Here is a 23,073-nt window from a genome sequence, read left to right as displayed (position 1 = left end):
TATGATGCAGTCACAAAAGAACTGGATGCAGGGAATAACTTTGATATTATATACTTGGATCTTAGAAAGGCTTTTGATACTGTTGCACATGGAAGTAAAAAAAAAAAGTAAAATGCAGCCATTATCAACCCACTGCAGGATGGAAGCCTCCTCAACAATTCATGTTGAAGGAAATGGACCATAATCTGCCACGCTGGTCCAGTGCGGATTGGCAGATCCACCGTATTCAGCAGTCAGGGGCTTGAACCCCGGTCTACTCAAAGAGCATGTGCTACTGCACTCCCGCTCCTGCCCACTCGGCTACGGCACATGGAAGACTTCTGCACAAATTGGAGCAGTGTGGCATTGGAGGCAAATTGCTGCTATGGATAAAGGGGTGGTTGAGGGGGAGAAGACAGAGAGTGGTAATCAGTGGACACTGCTCATCGTGGACTAATGTTATTAGTGGAGTCCCTCAGGGTTCAGTATTTGGTCCATTATTGTTTTCTGTATTTATAAATGATATTGATGATGGTATATCAAGCTTAATGTCCAAGTTTGCAGACGATACGAAGGTTGGCAGGGTTGTCAAGGACACTACTGACACTATGCTACTGCAACAGGATCTGGAAAGGTTGAGCAGATGGGCTGAGAGGTGGTAAATGAAGTTTAAAATTGACAAATGTAAAGTACTACATATGGGAAACAGCAACCCCAGAGCAACTTATCAACTCTGTGGTACTACACTGACAAGGTATGTTCGTGTCGGACGGCACCTGGGATTTCTCCCATCTCCGTGTGTGTTTCACTGTATCGAGGACAGTACTACACTGTCAATCCAGAGACTTGAAAGTGTGTGGGCCGTGTCTGTGCAGTGTGATATGTTTTGCCCATTGTTTATCCGGCTTATTGGCCGCCAAGCCCCTAGTGTGGCCCAAAGTTGCCCATACCTTGCCACATGGAGGCTAGCCGGGTGTATCCAGTATCACAACAAATTGCTGTGGCAGGTCCTGCCACCTAGTTTCCTGGGACTTCAGTGGCTAGGACCTATTAAAAAAAAAAATTGCGTTTGACATTAATGCTTAATGGGATTGCTGTTAGGAAGTCACTGGTTGGGGTTGAACGCTAAAGAGATGTGTTAAAGGCCAAATAGGTCGGGCAAAATTTTGATGTTATTAAATTTAGACATGTGAGACTATATGCTAGTTAATAGTGTTAGTTGTGTTAGAGATTTACAGGAAACTGGTAGAATTTAGACATTGATTAGAATTTGGCGGCATTGTTAAGGGTGTACTTCGGTTGATTTATTTAGAGAGGGAGGGAGACTGAAGACTGGGGTGAAAACAGATAGAAGAATAGGGATGATAGAGTAGGCATCCCCAAAGAGGTCAGTGGAGACGAGTCCCACCAGATGAAGTATGGGAGGGTAGGCAGGGAGGAGAGGAGACAGAGATCCGTCTCCTCCCTCCCCCTGCCTGGGGATGGGGTTTTAAAGGGAACCAGGTTAGAGTACCCAGTTCAGATCGCCATTGGCAGCAAAGCCGCAGAATGTCTTTGTCGGTGTCATGTCCAAGGAGTGTCGAATCTGGTATGAGGGTTAATCTGCCCATCCCGCTCCGGGGGTGGGATATGTTAGCTGGCAGTGGGGAACCCGCCGGGCAAGGGGGTGGGAGAGACACACATTTACTTCATTCATAATCTACATTCTCACTCTACTTGCATTCTTTTTTTTTTTTATTTATTTATTAATTTTTTGAATACTTTTTTCTTATTTTATAATTTCTTTCCAAGGTTTTTTTTTTTTTTATATATATATATATATATTTTTTTTTTTTTTTTTTTGTTTTTTTCACTCATTCATTTTTTTCTCACACACCAGGAGGGGATGCAGTGATGTGTAGTGTAAATTTAAATGCTAATTAAAACTAAGGTTAGTGTGTACTTAACTGTAGCATTTATGGTTTGTGTTCTTTTTCTCATATGCTTACACTTTTATTCATTCTTCTAGCTCTCATCTCATTTATTCGACTCTTACTTTCTGCACTGCACTCTCTGGGCACCTCAACTTACTGTTATTCTTCAGTTGTGGTGCAGGCCTAGCCATGTTTTTTTTTTTTTTTTTTTTTTTTTTTGTAGGCCAGGGGAGAATGCAGTGATAGTGTTTATGTGGTTAGTAAATGTTTGTTAGTACAGTATGTATAAAGTGATGTAAGTTATTTTTAACTTTGTATTCTTTCGGCCAATTACATTTGCTCTTCCACTCATTCCCATTTACTCTCTCTTTCCCTCATGCTAGGTCACTCTTTCTTTCACCAAAACTGCCATTTATTCCCTTTTACCATAATTCCTAGTGCACTCAGTTCCCAGCCTATTCATTGTCTTTCATTCTCATTCATTCATACTACATTGCATCCCTTTGCTACTAGCCTACTGATATTTTTCAGCTAATCTGCTCCCTGTACATCTCCCTCCCCTATGTGGTTACTTATTTGGCATGGGCCCCCAGGTTCCTACACATGGCAGGGTAATCGTGGGGAGGTTTGTCAACTCAGGTTTCTGTCAGGGTGCAGAATACTGCTATCCTAACAGTTTTTAAGTCATCGTCTGGGCATGGTGGGAAACTTGGGCAATTTTACTATTGATTATTGTTTAATTGCTGGGGGGCTGAATTGCCATTCTTTGCATTGCTCTGCGCATTTCGAATACTTTCGGTGTGAAAGATGTAAAAGCTTTATAATTTTGCTCTTCTATGATGAACAGATGTTCTTCTCCCCTGGGAAGGGGACCAATCTGTGCTATTAGCTCTGTTCTGGGGATGTCATATATTATACATTCATATAGAATGTGTGCCCAGTCTTCACTTTCGCCACAGGTACAGTTTGGGTCATCGGTCAGGCCTAAGGAGGTTAGTTTCACCTTTAGGGAGCCGTGACCTGTCAATATAAATGTTGTAAAAAGTCCAGGGGCATACCACTTAGGTGGCTTTGGGCTAACCATTGACACCCGTGGCAGAAACTGTTTGTTAACCGGACCTCTGGTTTCCTGCTCCCACTTTGTTTACCATAGCTCATGGAGCTTTGTGGCTATTCTTTTTCTTTCATCATTGAAGGTGTTGGCTGTGTCAAGGGCTATCCCCAGAAATTCTGTGGGTATGCCCTTTTTAAATCTATAATATAAGCCTCTTTTGGCTACTTCCAGATAAAGTGGGAGAGTTCCGGCCAGCAACTGAGGTGCAGGTGTGCTTACTGTGCGACATGCTCTGGTAGGTACTACACTGACAGTGGTAGAGAATGAAAGGGACCTGGGAGTGGTTGTGCAGGCAGATATGAAGTTTTCTGAGCAGTTCAGATGGGCTGCAAGAGTAGCTCATGGTGTATTGTCGATGATATATAAGAAATTTTCTAGCAGGGATAAGGAGGTGATTATTCCCTTGTATAAGGCAATGGTCAGGCCACACCTAGAGTACTGTATACAGGTCTGGAGGCCTCATTTCAAGAAGGATGTAGAGATGCTGGAACGAGTACAGAGAAGGGCAACAAGATTAGTGAATGGAACAAAGGGGTGCCCTTACAAAGAAAGGCTTAAGTTTTGCAAATTACAGTGTCTGGAGACTAGGCACCGGCGAGGTGATCTGATAGAGGTGTATAAAGCCTTGAATGGTTTGAGCATGCTCAATGCTGATGGGATTCTTCCTCTTGCTCAGAATAATCACTTGAGAAGGCATAAATTCAAATTGAGAAAAGACAGATGTAGGATAGACGTAAGGAAATTTGCCTTTAGCCAACGAGTGGTTGGTTGGTGGAATAGACTTCCATCCCTTGACGTGGAAGTTGAAAGCCTAAATAAGTTTAAGGCTCAGCTGGACAGGTATTTCGAACGAACAGAGGGGTGAAGTGGAAGTGGTTATTTTTTATTTATTTATTTATTTTTTTCTTTTTTGGCTGACGCTGCATAAGCTTGCTTTCTTGCATCAAATGCCTCTACTAATGCTAATGCTAATAATAGTGTTCATTTTAAGTCTTTCAATGTTTATTTTGGTTGGCTCTTTTTATTATTTTTTAAAATTTTTTTTCCACTTTTATATTTAAGAAGCTAACTAAAATATTGTGGTCTGTTCCTCAATCTGCACTTGGATAAGTTTTTGTATTGCATATCATGTTTCTAAACTTTTAGTTAATTAAAATATAATTAATTTGATTTCTTATTATTTTGTTTTTTGTGTGTTTCTTATTATTTTGTTTTTCTGGGGATTTCCGAATGTAGAGTTCTTGAATTGCAAGACAACTCATTCAATCACTAGTGAATGATTTCTTATGGTCAGCCTGCAAGTTCATCATTAGCTTCAATATTTTTTCATTTTGAAATGTGAATATTGTAATAAAACAGAAGAAAAGGATATAAGACTGGAAATTTTTGAGTCATTATAGAGAATTTGTTTGTCTTTTAAGCCCAACTTTAAGCCATTTTTTTTTTTTTTTTTTTTTTGTTATAAGAAATGTAAAACGATATTAGGTTTATGGGAAATCTGTTGGACCTACCACATGGTTGTTAGAATGTGCTATAACATTAAAAAGGGGTTTGCTATAAAGAGCTTCTGCTGTTCTTATTCTAATCTTAATATCAAATTCAAAAATTTCAGCACATATGACAAAAAAGGATTCACACGAAAAATAGCCTAAACCTTAAAATAAGGTGCTGTTTAATTGAAACACCCTGTATATTAATGATATTGAAAAAGGTATATCAAGTTTGATGATGATATAAAGGTTGACAGATGATTAAGGACAGGAATCAGGGCATGCTACTTCAATATAAGCTAGAGAAATTAGATAGGCAGGCTTAGAAATGCTTATTGAAGTTTAATATTGATAAATGCATGGTATTGCATATGGGAAATAGTAATCCCATAATAACATACTGACTGGGTGATACCACAATCAAGATAGTGGAGAATGAAAAAGAACTAAGCTAATTTTACGGTCTGATATGAACATCTCTGAGCTATTCTGACAAGCTGCTAGGGACAGCTCATGGGGTTCTATGAATGATATAAGGGAATTTTGCCAGTAGGGACAAGAGCTATTATCCTATTGTATAATGCAGTGGTTAGGCTATATCTTGAATACTGCTTACATCCTTCCTAAAATGAAGCTTCCAGCTTCATTTTAGGAAGGATGTATATCTGCTGGAACAGGTACATAGAAGGGTAACAAAATTAGTCAAAAGCAAAAATGGGGGTACTTCTACCAAGAAAGATTTCAGTTCTGCAAATTTCAGCATCTGGAAACTAGATATCACTGAAGTGATTAAACTAAATACCGTTGGCATCCTTACTCTTTCTCTCATGAAACACATAAGCGGACATAAATTTAAATTAAAAAAGGATAGATGCATGAAAATTTGCTTTCAGCCAGAGAGTATTCATTGTTGGATCAAATTACCATCTGGTATTATTGGAAGTGGGCTGTTTGAATAAATTAAAGAACCAATTATTATTAGAGGAAATGAGCAGATGATGTGGTTAGTTTAAGAGGATAAACTTCTATTTTTTTATAATTTCAAGCACAAAAGCTGTTATAACCTATAATACTTTGGTGCCATGTATGGTTTATATGCTGAAAACACAGAAGATATTTGTTAAAATTAGACATGAATTTATGTAGATTATAATTTTTTGAGAAATACACAGGAAGGAAAAGTTGTTCCAAGGAACAGAAGTAGAATGGATAATGAGAAAACGTTTTGTGAGTTTGGAGTTGAACAGTGAATGGACATTGACTAGTTCAGGTACATGTTTGTATTGGTTTGGAAAAGAAAGGTAAAATGAAATATAGATGTCAGTTCACTAAAACTGCACCTGTAGAAAAGTATTTCACAGTTTTGGAAAGCAGTAAAAATGTCCTTTCATTTCGTGAATTAGTTGGAGTTTAGGAGTAGTTCACTCCAACTATAGGAATAATATTAATGTTAAGTATTTGAAATTAATGCCAATTTTACCAATTTAACATCCAAGACAAAAGTTGATTTATTTTTAGAGGTTGTCATCATTGAATAACTTATTTGATATTGATGCTGGTTAGTATTCACTCAAACACAATGTAGGAGAAAGTTTAAGTTTAGTGAATTCTATCAGCCTATTACTAGGTGCATTGAAATTTGTAGCCTTAATTAAGGTCATTTTGACCCTCTTCAGTAGAGAGTGCTTGAGTTTTAGAGAAACCAAGGGGAAAACTTTTGAAAAGTATGCCTTTTCAAAGAAAAGTTTTCTTGGCCAAAGGAGTTTAGAACTTAAATGTCATCAAGCAGCACCTAATTAGCATAAGCAAAAAAAAAAAAAAAAAACCCTCCCATTTCACCCATCCATTCGCTTCAAAAGTTTGTCCACTTCTTCCTTGAATTCATTTAAGCTATCAACTTCCACAATGACAGATGGAAGTTTGTTCCAGCAATCTACCCACTTGCTAAAGGCAAATTTCTGCACATCTTTTCAAAAACTGTCTATTCTCAGTTCGAGTTTCTGCCCCTACTGTTTGTAATCTGAGCAAGAGGAAGAATCCCATCAGCATTGAGCCTGCTCAATCCATTCAAGGTCTTATACACTTTAATCAGATCACATCGCAGGTGCCTAGTCTCCAGATGCTATAATTTGCAGAACTTAAGCCTTTCTTCGTAAGAGCACCCCTTTGATCTCCCTCACCAGTTTTGTTGCCCTTCTCTGTACTGATTCTAGCAACTCTACATCCTTCCTAAAATGAGGGCTCCAGACCTGTATGCAGTACTCAAGGTGTGGCCTGACCATTGCCTTATACAAGGGGATAATCACCACCTTATCCTTGCTAGCAAAATTTGTGTATGTCATTGACAAGACCCCATGACCTACTCTGGCAGCCTGACTGCACAATTACCTCCAGGTCTTTTTCAATCTCCCCAACCTGATTGTAGTACCACACAGTTGAATGTTACTCTGGGGGATATTGCTACCCATATGCAATACTTTACATTTGTCAATACTGACCGGGCTAGCCAGGTGGTAAAGTGCCTGCTAGGCAACCCAAAGGTCGCGGGTTTGAATCCCACCTCGGGCTTGGATCAGAGTAAAATGCAAAAAACTTTGGGAAGTGCATTATGGCCACAGAAGCCGATGCGCCAACAACTAACAAAAGAAAAAAACAAATAAACATTTGTCAATGTTTAACTTCAGTTGCCACTTTTCAGCTTATCTGCCCAACTTTTCTAGATCCTGTTGTAGTAGCATACTGTCATTAACAACCCTGCCAACCTTTGTATCATCTGCAAACTTGGACATTAAGCCTGATATACTTTCATCAGTATCATTGATAAATATAGAAAACACTGAACTCTGGGGAACTCCACTAATAACATTAGTCCATGAACAAACCATGCATTTTTTTGTGGCTGCTTATATAGTTTTGATTATGGGAAGTTTGTAACAATGACTTTGTTGCTACTAGAGATTCACAGCCAGTCCTAGAGCATAAAAGAAAGGTGGGTTAAAAATGGCCTTCTTCCCCCATGCATATGCTAAAAGGTTAAGCACTGGATGAAGAAACTTTACTCTGGATAACTGCTATAATTTTAACTGGTAGAAGAAATATTTATTAAGTATGAGTAGAAAGTTCTTTATGCAAATTTCAATTAACTTGTGAATGGATCAATCTTAGGATTTTTAGAAGTTTTCTCATCCCTGATTATAATATTAAATCCACATAAGATAATCAAAGAAAAAACTAATTCACTGTAAAAATCTTTTTTTATAAATTTCTTTTGAATATTTGTTAAATTATTGCCATTCTGTATATCATTGAGAAACAGGACATTGAAAGTGAACAGCAGCAGCACCTGTGATGCAGAAGCTTACCTAAAAGATGTTTGTTCATGATACTGTGGGCCTCCGTAGCCGAGTGGGCAGGAGCGGGAGTGCAGTAGCACACGCTCTTTGAATAGACCGGGGTTCAAGCCCCTGACTGCTGAATACGGTCGATCTGCCAACCCGCACTGGACCAGCGTGGCAGATTATGGTCCATTTCCCTCAGCATGAATTGTTGAGGAGGCTTCCACCCTGCAGTGGGTTGATAATGGCTGCACTTTACTTTACTGTTGTGTGCAGATTTTGGCATATCTGCTCTTGAATGTACTGTTTTAGTGTTTTGTTGCAGCATCTAATTTCATTTTCCTGTTAATGAACCAAACTTGTAGTTATTATTTTATAAGTATTCTAATTAGAATGATATTAGGCAAAATAATTTTTGATATTGATTTCAAGTTTTATTTTACAAAGGTTGCAGACCTTAAACGTGAACTGAAAGCTCGAGGATTGACAGTCACTGGCAATAAAAATGAGCTGATGGAAAGGCTTCAAGATTTCTTAGGGTTGCCAAAAGGTAATTAGTACTAAATTATTATTATTATGCATATAGAGTGTAGTGGAAGTAGTTTCTGATACAGAGATTACACTGCTTTACTTAACCCACAATGGTGATATCCCTAATTTTTACAAAAGGGGTAGTGCCCTGCCTGTCAAGACAGGTTGTCAGGTTAAAAAATTTTTTTTTTTTTTTACTTCTGAGAAGTTATTTACTTTGGGGAGTTCTCCCCGAGTCCAAACATTGGCACGTCTCAATTCCTTTGGATTTGAGAAGTGCCAATACATAAAAGCAGTTCTAAGAGTGAAGTTGCTAACTACAAACTGGTTTGTCTGACTTCAGTGGTAGGAAAATCTTAGAGGCATTGATTAAGAGTGCAGTCTAGAAACATTTAGATAGATATGGCATTTGAATAACACAAAACATGGTTTTGTCAACGGAAAATAATGTTGAACTGACTTAGGCTATTTTGACCCAGTTTATTCATGAACTGGATGTAGGGAACAATTTCAACATAGTTTATTTGGATTTCAGCAAAGCATTTGACTCACTCCCTCATGAGAGGTTGCTGTATAAGCCAAAACAGGTTGGGACTAATGGAAAGATTATAAGATGGATTGCTGGGTGGCTGTAGGGCAGAGGGTTGTGATTAATGGATATTCTTCAGTTTTGGTGTAACATCAGGAGTAAAGTCTCTCAAGAATTGGTTCTTGGACCACTGTTCTTTCTCATTTTCATAAATGACATCAGCGAAGGAATAGAAGGTGTGATGTCAAAATTTGCAGACAATGTAAAGGTTGGTAGAGTTGTTAATGATCAGTACCAAGCAGTGCTCCTTCAGCATGACCTGAACACACTTCAGAAATGATCAGAGAAGTGGCTTGCTTTAATGCAGCTAAATGCAAGGTCTTACACTTGGGGAATGTAATCCTAAAATAGATTATACACTTGGTCAGGTTGAATTAAAAACAGTGGTGGAAGAAAGGGATCTGAGAGTTATGATAAATGCAGATACTAATTTCTGAACAGTGCAAAAAGGCAGCTTTTGATAAATCATTGAAAGCCCATGGTGTCCTTTCAATGATTTATCAAACGTTATTGTTCAGAAATAGGGAGGTCAAAATCCCACTGTATAAGGCAATTGTAAGACTACAGTTGGAATACTGTGTTCAAGTATGGAGATCTCATCTGAAAAGAAACATTGAGCTTCTCGAAAGGATCCAAAGATGGGAAACTTGAATGGTGAGATTTGCGAAAGGATGACCGTACAAGAAAAGACTCTGATTATGTGGGCCACAGAGCTTGGCAACCAGGCACCTCAGAGTAGACCTGATTGAGGTTTATAAGGCTCTGAGAGGGGTTTAGTAAAATGAAGGTGGAATTTTCATTGTTACAAAGAATTTCAGAACTAGAGGCCATAAATTCAAATTACAGGGGTTGGGGTTTAGATTAGTTTGTAGGAAGTTTTCTTTTATCCAGTGAGTTGTTTTTACTGGAACAAGTTGCCCTCGTACTTGAGGCTGACAGTTGGAATAAATTTAAAGGTTAAACTGGATAGTTACCTACGAGGTGTGACAAATTTTCTAGAATAATTTTGTTTCCATCAAAGTGGCCACACTGTAAACTGTTATGTCCTCCCACTGTGTAGCCTTTATGGAAATGATACCATGTCGAAACCACACATTTTCAATTGGGCAAAACAGTTTCGAGAAGGACATGAATCCGTCGAAGATGCTGAGCATCCATGGCGTATTTCCACGGCTTGACACGACGAAAACTTTGTTCGTGTGCATGATCTTGTTTGAAGTGATAGGCGGTTAACCACAAGAATGATTGCCAAAAAAAAAAAAAAAAGGTAAAGTGCAGCCATTATCAACCCACTGCAGAGGATGGAAGCCTCCTCAACATTCATGCTGAGGGAAATGGACCATAATCCGCCACGCTGGTCCAGTGCAGGTTGGCATATTGACCGTATTCAGCAGACAGGGGCTTGAACCCTGGTCTATTTAAAGAGCGTATGCTACTGCACTCCCGCTCCTGACCACTCGGCTGCGGAGGCCTAATTGGGAAAGTGTTAGATTAATTTTGAGTGAAAATTTGTCGACGAGGAAAGTGTGTGTGTGTGTGCAAAGCTGGTGCTGAAAAACCTCTCATGAGCAGAAAGAAATTTGGGTGCAACATTCTCAGGTGATGTTGGAAAGCATTGAAGATGTTCCAGATTTGCTTTCTCGCATGATTACAGGGGATGAAAGCTGGTATTTGCTTACAACCCCAAAACAAAAAGGCAAAGTCAACAATGGAAGGGAGCTTCCTCGCCAAGACCCAAAATGTCAAAGTCAAAAGTGAAAACCATGTTAATTTGCTTTTTTGGTCGAAAAGGAATCGTCCACAAAAAGTTTGTTCCACCTAATGAAACTGTCAGTCAACAATTTTACCTTCAAGTTTTGGAAAGGCTTCGCAAGAAAGTCAGCTGGGTTCGACCTGAAATTGCTTCGTCTTGGATTTTGCATCATGACAATGCTCCCGCACATTCCACCATTGTAGTGAAAGAGTTTTTAACTTCAAAATCGATCACAATGTGCAGCACCCTCCGTATTTTCTTGATTTGTCTCCTTGTGACTTTTTATTTCCTCGACTGAAAGGAGTCATGAAAGGAACACATTTTCAGTCAGTTTCTGAAATTTAGAGTAGCGTAATGTAATTAAAACAGATACCAGAAATGTTATGATCAATAGATCCTATGCTGGAAACATGGTACGGTCTGAAGGGGACTAGGCAATGGTCTCATATTTGTATAATTTTCAAAATAAAATTTTTAAATTAATTATTCTCGAAACTTTATTGTTATACCTCTTAATATGATGAGGGATCGTATAATTTATTTTTTATTCTACTTTTTTTTTTTTTTTGCCAGTGCAGCAAAAGCCAGTGGCTTCCTTGCATATATGGTGAATGCTATTACTGTTTTGCTAGTATTGTAAGTAATATAATTTCCTTGTGGTATCATTTCTTATTATAATAGCTGAATTGTTTGACTTGTAGAGAAGTTAGGGATTTTAAATGTTAGATGCATTATCATTGGAAATAAGAACTCATTCATTAGGGTGGCTTAACAAGTGTTTCTTCTGTGGTGCAACAAGAGAAACATGAAACAGCGCAAAAATCCATATTTCATAAGTTGTTAGAAAATCACTTGCCTTCACTGCAAATGAATGTTTTTCAATACTTAAAAAAAAATTATATTCTCTCCAATTTAAATAAATAAATTTCTATTTATTCTCATGATGGCTGAGGCTATAAGAGTTTACATATTCATAGCGACTGTTTCTATATACTATGGTATTAGGAGTAGCCAGGATTTTCTGGCTCAGGAGTACACAATGGACCATGCAGTTTTTGTGTAAGCAAACAGTCGCAAACTTGCAACCTCCTTACTTGTGGCTGCATGCTATCCACCGGAAAATGGCCCACCCTATTACATTTATATAGCTGTTAAAAATTTATAAAGGCAAAAATTTATGTTATGAATTAGATTACAGTATAGTTTAGGGCTAAAGCCTCAGGTTATGTAAAGAGTTTAACTAATGTACAAGTTAATGCAATTGCATCATTTCAGTACATAGCCAACTACTTAAGTACTTATAAATTGGCATCATTAAGTATATCTCATATTGTGAATACCTTCACGAGTTGCCATGATATTGCACTACCTCGAATAAGTAATGTTTAACCATCGGAGACGACTATTGTTACTTATTCTCAGCGGATACCATCACCCATATGTCACCATTACGGATCTTATTGGCTCCTCAACAGTGTGTGGGCAGATACCCTGGTGTTGCAATGATGACAATCCAGTTGCGATCACCCATTTGGTGCCGTATGGGTGGGAATAAGTAACAATAGTCTTCTCCTATGGTGAAGCGTTACTTATTCAAGGTAGTGCAATGTCATGGCAACTTGTTGTGAAGGTATTCACAATATGAGATATACTTAATGATGCTGCTGCTGTTGTTGTTGTTGTGTTGTTATTTGGTTTTTAGGAGCATTAGCGACTAAGGCCATATTGCTCCATGGATATGTGGTGGTCATTCCCTGACCACTTAATGATGCCAATTTATAACTACTTAAGTTAGTAGGCTATGTACTGAAATGATGCAATTGCAATAACTTGTACATGAATTAGATTATTAAAGCTTTATTAATGAAGAAAGAAGATTGCAGTTTTTAGTTTTGTTATGTTTTACTGAACTAGCACTACAGTTGCTACTTATTTGTAGTCATTATGTTCCAAGCTATAATAAATTAATTCAAATGTTTTTGTGATATAAATTTTTTTTAACATAATGGAGTGTAATATAATGTTAGAATTATAGTGGAGAGTACATCAGTTAACAAATTGCAAAATTGATACGGTTCTGTAATATCAACCATTGCAGTTATCTGAATTAAGTTAAAAATAATGGTAGAACTTTTTAGAAATTTGGTAGTTTGCCATTGATAACTGCTTTTATTGATCATTAATCTGAATTCTGTAATGTGATAATCATTTAATTAATTGGAAATTTTAATTTGTCATGCTAATTTTAATTGCAGACTATCTGAAACTATTGATATATAATTTTTTAAAAAAAGAAAGTAGGACAACAAAATACTTCTCTTAGTACTTTGATGTTGACAGTGATATTAGAAAATGGTATTGTATATTAGAAAATGGTACTTTTGCCCATCTCTGCTCCCACCTCTGACCAAACCAGATGGTTCTGTTGTCACTTCAGCCAAGGATAAAGCTGACTGGCTAGCATTCCATTTTTCTTCCAACTCATGTATTAATGATTTTGGTAAAACATCTCCCACCATTCTCAACATGCTCCATTCAATGCTTCCTGTGGTCTTCCGTCAAAAGGATGTCAGAAGGATTTTGACGAATCTTGATGCTAAGAAAGCTCCAGATATTTCTCCATTTGTTCTCAAAACCTGTGCTGCTGAACTTACTCCTGTTCTTTGCCGCCTTTTTTCACTTTCTTATTCCATTATTGGAAATTTGCTCATATCCAGCCAGTTCCTAAAAAGGGTGACAAATCCTCTCATCCAATTATAGTCCCATTGCAATTACTTCTACTCTTTCTAAAGTAATGGAAAAATCAATTAACCGCCAACTCTTAAACTACCTAGAAACCTTCCATCTGATCAATGATCGCCAGTATGGATTCCATCAGTGTCGATCCACTGGTGATTTTCTGGCTTATGTTACCCATTTATGGAGTAATTCAATGGGAAAGTTCGGTGAAACACAAGCAGTTCCTCTTGACATCTCAAAGGCTTTTGATTGTGTTTGGCATAAAGGTCTTCTAAACAAGCTTCCATCATCTGTTTTTTGTAATTGGTTATCCAATTTTCTCTCTGATCGCTCACTGAGGGTGATGGTAGATGGCTCTCTGTCTTCTAACTTCTCTACTAATGCCGGTGTCCCCCAAGGTTCAGTTCTTTCCCCCACTCTTTTCCTCTTGTATATCAATGACCTTCTTCCATTGACTGGAAATCCTATCCATAGTTTTGCCGATGATAGCACATTGCATTCCACTTTCCATTTTGAGAAACCTTGCCCTGCTCAATCAGCTTCAACTTCTCGAAAATCTGCTACCAATTCCTTAAATGCGGATCTTCAGGTAATTCTCCAGTGGGGCAAAGACAACTTAATTGATTTCAATCCTTCAAAAACTCAATCTTGTCTTATATCTCGCAAAAAGGATTCTTCTGCTCCTATGCTTATCTTTGGTGACACTTCGATTTCTAGGCCAAAATGATATATCTCTTTTGGGGATTACCCTGATTTCTAATCTCTCTTGGCACAAGCACATTACAAATATTGCCTCCTCTGCATCTAAAAAACTTGGTTTTCTCTTTCGCTCTCAGCGTTACTTTTCTTCCAAACAGCTGTTCACTTTGTACAAATCGCAAATCTGCTCTAACATTGAATATTGTTCCCACATTTGGGGCAGTGCACCCAAAACCTCTCTCAGGCTTCTTGATTCCATTCAGAAGAGGGTAGTTAGGTTAATTAATGATTCATCTCTAACAGAGTCTCTCCACTTGCTGTCTCATAGATGCACTGTTTCTGCTGCATGCCTCTTCTACAGATATTTCCATGGGCACTGTTCTTCTGAATTGGCTTCTATAATTCCTGCTCTCTCTATCAAAACAATCTGAACACGTGCAGCCACCAGCCAACATCCATTTACTGTCCAACTTCAAATTCACAGAACCAACTTTTCATCTTCCTTGTTTATTCATTCAACTGCCATTTTCTGGAACAACCTTCCTTCGTACGTATTTCCTGAAAATTACAGTCTGCAGAAGTTCAAGTCCAATATCAACAAATATCTTCTTTCATCTTCTCAACCTCCAACCCGAGTATGGTACTAAGTACTATAGGTTCTAATACCTCTTGTGTTTAGGGTTCACATAAAAAAAAAAAAAAAAAAAAAAACATAATAAAAAGCAACTTTTGGTACATGGTTTATTTATTACTTATCTGTAACAGTTTTGTCTAATGTTGAATAGATTAATTGTAAATGTTTTATAACATTTACAATTAACTTAATGTCTTAATGAATATTAAAATAACTTAATGAATTGTTAATATAATGCTATAATTGAGTATTTTGCAACTTTTTGGATAATGGGTACATTCTATATGAATCAGTATAGTTATTTGAATTATAAAATAATGATTGAACGTTTGAAATAATATACTGTATTTTAATTAAATTTCCTCAGTGCTATAAATTGGAAATGGCCAGTTTTAATGCATAATTCTAATTTTAATTACTTGCAGTTAATTGATTTATTAAAAGAACGTTGTTGAGTTAGTTGCCAAAGTACTTCGTATTACTATTAAAGAATGTATTTGATCATTGAAAACTTTGATATATTTTTATGCATAATTATATATTTAATGATTATATTTTGAATAAGAGATTGTGACCATATGGAGTTTTGATTAAATTCTCTGTTCCTGAGGGGGGGGGGTAGCATACAAAATTATGATTACATCTTAGATTAAAAGGTGTGATCAAAAATTCTGGGGTCTGAATTACTATATGGGAAATGAAGCATGTTGGACAAATTCATGATGAACACGGCTCCTGTGAGTCAAAAAATACAATGCGCATGACTTCACATTTGATCAACATTGTCTTACTTCTTTGAACCTTGGAGAAGATGGAGTTTTCCATTGTGAAGACTGGGCCTTTGTTTCCATATCATAGCTATACACACCCATGATTAGTCACCAGTGATGAATGAAGAAACAGTGTTGGTCAGCAGTATGTTAATGAAGACCTGGAAACTTGTATATGTGTAATCATCAGTGAGAATGCGAGACACAGACTTCGTTGAGATATATCCCATTCCTAAATCTTGTGTTAAAATTGATAGACTGGCTTGTAAGAAATACTAATTTCACTAGGAACTTCGTGGATAGTTAAATATTGAATACTCTTGATGAGATCACAAACACAAGTGATTGAATCATTGGTTTTTGCAGTTGAAGTGTGGCCAGAGTGAGGATCATCTTTGATGATGGACACATGATCCTCTTTAAACGTTGTAAATCCTTCAAAACAATGTATAGCATCTTGTCTGAAAGCTGTTTTAAAGACTTTATGGATTTCTGTTTTGAAATCCACAAAAGTCATTTCCATGACTTGAAATGAGGTTTGATGTGAATTTTCTTTTCAATAAAATCACTTGTTTTAAAATGGGGAACACACACACACACACACACACACACACACACACACACACACACACACACACACACACACACACACACACACACACACACACAATGCCTTCTGTTCAGTGCCCACTAGTTCAGACTGACTGCAGATATATGGATAATTCATGTGTTATTCATATTTGGATGCATCACTGATTATGTTGCGACCAATCTCAACTTTAACCGTAATGCCACAGTTTCAAGTTAAGTCAGTTCCCAAACTTTTTTGATCACATCTTGTATTTATTTCTATTTCATATTAATTAAAGCTGTTATTTTCCATCAGGTTTAGAAAGCCTAGAAACAAATGATGATGTTAATGAAGACGAAATGTTAGGAGATGATACATTTTCTGTAGAGGATGTAAAACACACTGGGCATGACATTAGTGAAGAAGATATTTTAGCTGCGACGGTAGAATCATCTCCAGAATCAGAAAAGCTCTCCCCAAAACTAAGTCATAATTCACTGTCTCATTTATCTTCATCTACGAAAGGGAACATAGAAAATGAAGGTAAAGAATCACACATTTCAGCAACACTTCCAAAAAAGACGTTGAATTTAAAACGAGCTTTGTCATTTAGTGTTATTGCAGAACCAGTTGCAATATCTGAAGAAAAAACTGAAACTAAGAAGAAAGTTGTCAGCATATCACTGAAGAGCATGACTGCTGAAGAGGTATTGTACTTTTTTGTGATCCTAATTTTTCCTTAATTTGCTAATCTATTTTTGATGTATGAAAAATAATTTAAATTTGAATTTAACTTGAACTGAGTACATTTGAAAATTTTCACTTTGTTTTAAATCAACAGTTACTTTGTGCAAAATATGTTGAACTGAAATGATTCATGAGCAATATGGCAGACATGTCTTGCATATATTCACTCCCTTTCCTGTTTTTGTGATACTCAAGGTTTGTCTTACCATTCATTTGTTCTCTTTAACATTTAAATTATTGTTACTTACCTCCTAATAAATTTTTTTGGGACAAATAATTGTAAAATATTATAAATAAATATACAAGAAATTAGAAATAGTTTTTAATGTTAAGTGATCTGTCCGAAAAGTCATGGCTACTTAAGGTTTGTTTGTTCCTCCAATTCTTGTTACAAGTCACATCTCCTGTTGTGAACTTAGTCACTTCACTTAATTAATAACATAAAGGCATTCCTTAGACTTTTGGCAGCTTACTTTCCTAGGAAAGGTGCCAAAGTCAAAATTGATATTTCCCATAGAAATCATGATATAATTAGGGAATAATTACATTCTTGAATAAGGATATGGTGTGCATCTTTTTATAGATATTGAATATAAGCAGCATGTTCAATCGGTTGTCAGTTATATGTGATAGATTATAACCAATTAAAATTATTTCAATGATCTACTTAAGAAATGCTATCACTTTTCATTTCTAGTGTAATATTCTTTCTGTTCTGTTACTGCTTCTTAGTATTGCATTGCCCATTATTATTAAAATTGTTAAATAAAATCCAAGAAAATTCTGTCTATTCCCAAATTTATAGAATGCTTGTCAGAACTAACTGGACAACTGTATGTCTTAAAGAACCTTTTATCATTACAATATACACTGAGTGATCACTGAATTATGACCACCTACCTAATACTTCTTAGGTCCTCCTTTTGCCTTCAGTACAGCAGCTATCTGACATGGCATTGATTCAGCAAGTTGACGGAAGCATTCGGGAGGTATGGCCAACCAAGCTGTGTGTAATGCGGTCAACAATGCAGGTATGGAAGTGATTGGTGTATCCAGCAATTGATATGCCTTTCCATAGTGTCCCATAAGTGCTCTATGGGATTGATATCTGGGGAATTTGGAGGCCAATCGATATGCTGGAAGGCAGAACTATGTTCCACAAACCATTCCTGCACAACAAGTGCCCGATGGCTTGGCGCATTGTCATCTTGGAAGACACCATCGCCATTTGGGAAAAAGTGTAACATAGCAGGGTGTACACAGTCAGCAAGCAGTTGACGAGAGCAGAGATCACTGATACGTTGTTCCACATGCACCAGGAGCCCAAGTTCCTGTCAGTGAAACATGCCCCACACCATACAACTGCCTCCACCGGCCTGCACTTTTGATACTATGCATAATGGATGAAGAGTCTCGTGTTGTTGACGCCAAATACACGACCATCCACGATGTGGAGTAAATAACGTGATTCATCCGATCAGTACACCTTCTTCCTGTCTTCTATTGTCCAACTTGCATACTCTTTGCACCAGGTGAGTTTTTTATGCTGATGAACCTTGGTTAGAAGAGGATGCCATATGGTTCATTTGCTGGTATAGTCCATATGTGTGAGCATGTGACGCATGGTCATGCTAGATATTGTTCCGGGTTGGCCCATGTTGTATTGGGTAATCAACAGTGCTGCACCTGTTCGACTGTACGAGTCGTCGGACTGGGCGCTCACCTCTAACATCAACCTTTCGCTGACCTTTTCAAGTTTGCCGTCAGGTTGTTGTTTGACCATTTTGACGCCAGTCCTGGTACACTTTAACTATGGCGGCTCTTGAACAACCCACCAGTTTAGCCATTTGGGAATTCGAGGCAGCAGCTTGTTGAGCATCCACAATCTGTCCTTTATCAAAGTCCAATAAATCCTTCCTTTTAGCCATCATGCTCAGAATTTTACTACCTACTGAACCACTGACAAGTTAACTATGCTACTTAGGTCGACTAACTCCTCATTCTCGTACCTCATATGGTCAACGGGTTGTATTCAGTTTTTATAGGGGTGGTCATAATTCAGTGATCACTCAGTGTATATTAATGTGTCAGACCACCTTTCCCCTTAATTACACACTGTATCCTTGTCAGAAGGCACTGAAGCTATTTTTGATAACGGGAAGACAGTAATTGGGGCCATTACCCCCCCCCCCCCCTCTCCACATAATAGTTAGTTCAGACTACTGTTGTTGTTGTTACTTGGTTTTTAGGAGCATTAGCAACTAAGGCCATATTGCTCTAGGGGAATGCAGTGGTCATTCCCTGACCTTTCTGCATCCTCCGTATATGGTGGTCATGGGCTCGAACCCCGGTCTAATCAAGAAGCGTGTGCCACTGCGGCTCCTGCCCACCTAGCTACGGCGGCTCCAGTTCAGCTACTGCAGAGGTTCCCAAACTTTCTTGGTTCACAGTGCCCGTAGTGTCCCAGTAACTTTTTCACTCCACCCCCCCCCCCCCCCTAGGCCAAAAGAAATACCTAACACAGTGGTTTTCGACCTTTTAATATATACCTATATAATAATTTTATTCTTTATATAGAGTTACTAAATAAAGATCAATTATAGATCACCACAAAATTAAAAAGATACAGTACAATGGATACCGTACACCTTTTTATAATGAAATAAATGCATAAATTAAAAAAATAATAAAAATAAAATAATAATAATAACTTTAAGTATTTAAACCGAAATTACACGCCACTCTGGTTGAAAACCACCGAGCTACTGATTGCATTTGTGTTGGCCTGAAGCTAATATTGGATTTCACCCCAAAAGTGCCGAGTGGGATTAAGAATCACTATATGCTGTGCTGTATGATGTCCTCATTTTCGGTTAATTGAGTCCAAGAACCTAGTTTCAGATGCTGCAATTTGCAGAACTGAAGTCTTTCTTTGTAAACTACTTCTGATTAATCTTATTGTCTTTCTCTGCACCTCTTCCATGAGATCTACACTGAGTGAACACTGAATTATGACTACCTACCTAATACTTTGTAGGTCCTCCTTTTGCCTTCGTGCAAGAATATTTGCTGATACTATTGAGGCAGAGTTAGTTGGGTCAGAAAACTGTTAGCTTGCGGGGATACATGGACAATAGATTAACAGTAGCTGCTGACAGAGGTGAAAGTGATTCTTGCACTGCTTCTATTGAAATGCAGTTGAACAGCAGCCTGGAAAGCAAGGCAGTGGACATTTCCAGGACTGCTGGGAGTCATAGTGGAACAAGTAAATACATGGGCTATGTTAGGGTAACTAAGAGTACAAACAGGTGCATGTATACTTGTGTGTGCACCAATGCTACGAGTATAGTTAATACATTTGATGAGTTTGAAGTGCTAGTCAAGACATCAAAAGCAGATATTGTTGGGATATCAGAGACGTGGTGTTACACAGACATAATCAGTGCAGAATTGGAATTTGGGGAGTACAATGTGTACAGAAAGAATAGGCAGGGCAGGAAGGGAAGAGGGGTTATGCTGTTAGTTAAGAAACACAAAATCTAAGGAAGCATCCAATTGATGTTGGTGGACAATGCAATGTTGAGTCTGTTCGGTGTGACAAAAGCACTGAGAAAGGAAAAATGAGAGTAGATGTGTTATAGGCCTAATGAATCTGATGAGTTTAATGAGCAATTGTGCAAAGAAATAGTGGGCCAGTAAATCAGAGTGTCTTGTAATAGGGGATTTTAATTTCCCGAAGATTGACTGGAATTTGTGGGTTGGTCACTCATACAGTAGCAAGGCTTTTGTGGATTTATTGGATGATTGTTTTCTACCTTCTTCCAGCATGTTCGGAAGGCAACTAGAGGGAGTAATACTCTTGATCTGATTATCAGTAGTGATTCCTCATGCATTAAGAATCTGCAGATAGAGGAACCACTAGGTGGCAGTGATCACAGTGTGCCGAAGTGGGATTTACTCAAAGAGGTAACTACCATCAAGGGTAAAGGGAAGGATTTTTGCTTTCGTAAAGGTAGCTACGGTGGTCTGAGACAGTATTTAAATTCTATATGGTGGGACCAACCTATATTATGTTACCAACAGCAAATTCAAAAATGGGAGGCATTTAAAGAAATAATCTTTGAATGCTTCCCATTACTAGGCTTTTCATACCAATTAAGAAACACTGTTCAAGATTTAGGCCTAAATGGATGTCGGATGAACTAATTAGACATGTGGCAGAGAAGAAAAATGCATGGGATACATATAAATTAACAGTTACACAGAAGCCTATGATAGATATAAGCTGGTCTGTAACCAAGTTACAACGGAGGTTAGGTAGGCAAAGGCAGATTATGAGAAATCCTTGACAAAGGATGCAAAGAAAAACAGCAAAGAGTTCTTTACTTATGTAAACACTAGAAGGAAGGGGATGAATCAGATTGGTCCACTTGATATCGATGGTTCAGCTGTTGATGATCGTGCTCAGGTGGCTGACAAACTAAATGAATATTTTGCATCTATGTTCACATATGAGGAGTTATTCATGGAAGAGAATGCCAGAGGTGTATTAAACTCTGGCAGTAAGCTAGATAATCTTCTAATAACTGAGAGTAAAGTGGAGGAGAAATTTTTGAAGATAGACATTGAGAAAGGCACCTGGGGTGAATGGAATCTATCCAGTTATATTAAAGGAGGCAGCAAAGGAAGTAAGCAAACCCTTAGCCATAATTATGACAGCTTCCTTGGACTCGGTGGACCCATGGACTGGAAACATGCAAATGTGACCCCAATCCACAAAGGAGGATCAAAGGGGGGGTAACAGGTAATTACAGAACTGTTAGTTTAACTTCTGTTGCAGGGAAAGTAATGGAGGCACCAGTTAAAGAGCACTGCAGGATCATCTAGACAAGACTTCAGTTATAGCTTGGACAACGGAGGGGAAGTATACTATTGGATACTATTATGTAGTCACAAAGGAACTGGATGCAAAGAATAATTTTGATATCATATATTTGGATCTTAGAATGGCTTTTAATACTGATGCACAAATTGGAGCAGTGTGGCATTGGAGGCAAATTGCTGGTATGGATAAAAGAGTGGTAATCAATGGACACTGCTCTTCATGTACTAATGTTATTAGTGGAGTCGACTAGGGTTCAGTGTTGGGTCCATTGTTGTTTTCTGTATTCATTAATGATGTTGATGATGGTATATCAGGCTTAATATCCAAGTTTGCAGACAATATGAAGGTCGGCAGGGTTGTTAATGACACTAATGACAGCACGCTGCTGCAACAGGATCTAGAAAATTCGAGCAGATGGGCTGAGAGGCGGCATCTGAAGTTTAATATTGACAAATGTAAAGTACTGCATATGGGAATCAGTAACCCCAGAGTAACGTATCAACTGTGTGGTACTACACTGACAGAGGTAGAGAGTGAAAAGGACCTGGAGGTAATTGTGCAGGAGATATGAAGTTTTTGAGCAGTACCGACGGTCTGCAAGAGTAGCTCATGGTGTCTTGTCGATGATATACAAGAATTTTTCTAGCAGGAATAAGGAGGTGATTATCCTCTTGTATAAAGCAATGGTCAGGCCACACCTTGAGTACTGTATACAGGTCTGGAGGCCTCATTTTAAGAAGGATGTAGAGCCCCTGGAACGAGTACAGAGAAGGGCAACAAGATTAGTGAATGGAACAAAGGGTTGCTCTTACGAAGAAAGGCTTAAGGTTTGCAAATTACAGTGTCTGGAGACCAGGCACCTACGAGGTGATCTGATTGAGATGTATAAATCCTTGAATGGTTTCATCATGCTCAGTGCTGATGGGATTCTTCCTCTTGCTCAGAATAATTGCCTGAGAGGGCATAAATTCAAATTGAGGAAAGACAGTTGTAGGATAGATGTGCAGAAGTTTGCCTTTAGCCAGCAGGTGGTTGATTGCTGGAACAAACTTCCATCTGTCATTGTAGAAGTTGTAGTTTAATCAGATTCAAGACAGAACTAGACAAACGTTTGGAATCTGTGGACTAGTGAAATGAGAAGGGTGGTGTGTTTTTTTTTTTTTTTTTTGGCTGATGCTGTATAAGCTTATTTTCTTATCATGTGCCCTTGCTAATGCTAATTACAGCAGGTATCCAACATGGCATTGATTCAACAAGATGTGTGAAATGTTCGGGAAGTATAGCCAACCAAGCTGTGTGTAATGTGCCCAGCAGTGCAGCTATG

General features: G+C 38.0%; 1 protein-coding gene across 4 annotated transcripts in view; it reads left to right on the top strand.

Annotated features, from left to right (window-relative positions):
• The window catches only part of LOC150091076 (SAP domain-containing ribonucleoprotein), a 195,316-nt gene that overhangs the window by 33,751 nt on the left and 138,492 nt on the right, over positions 1–23,073 (top strand). For all 4 annotated transcript variants that reach the window (XM_090381663.1, XM_090381655.1, XM_090381642.1 and 1 more), the window contains exons 2-3: positions 8,279–8,381; positions 16,433–16,824. In XM_090381663.1, coding sequence (XP_090237789.1) covers positions 8,345–8,381; positions 16,433–16,824 — 429 coding nt within the window. In that variant the 5' untranslated portion in view covers positions 8,279–8,344. The remainder of the gene's footprint in view (positions 1–8,278; positions 8,382–16,432; positions 16,825–23,073) is intronic.

Source organism: Mastigoproctus giganteus, chromosome 1 (genome assembly GCF_048544385.1).
Source record: "Mastigoproctus giganteus isolate SK-2022 chromosome 1, ASM4854438v1, whole genome shotgun sequence".
In the NCBI taxonomy this organism is placed as follows: Eukaryota; Metazoa; Arthropoda; class Arachnida; order Uropygi; family Thelyphonidae; genus Mastigoproctus; species Mastigoproctus giganteus.
Note: the sequence above shows the minus strand (reverse complement) of the source record. Positions and strands in the feature narration are given on the sequence as shown.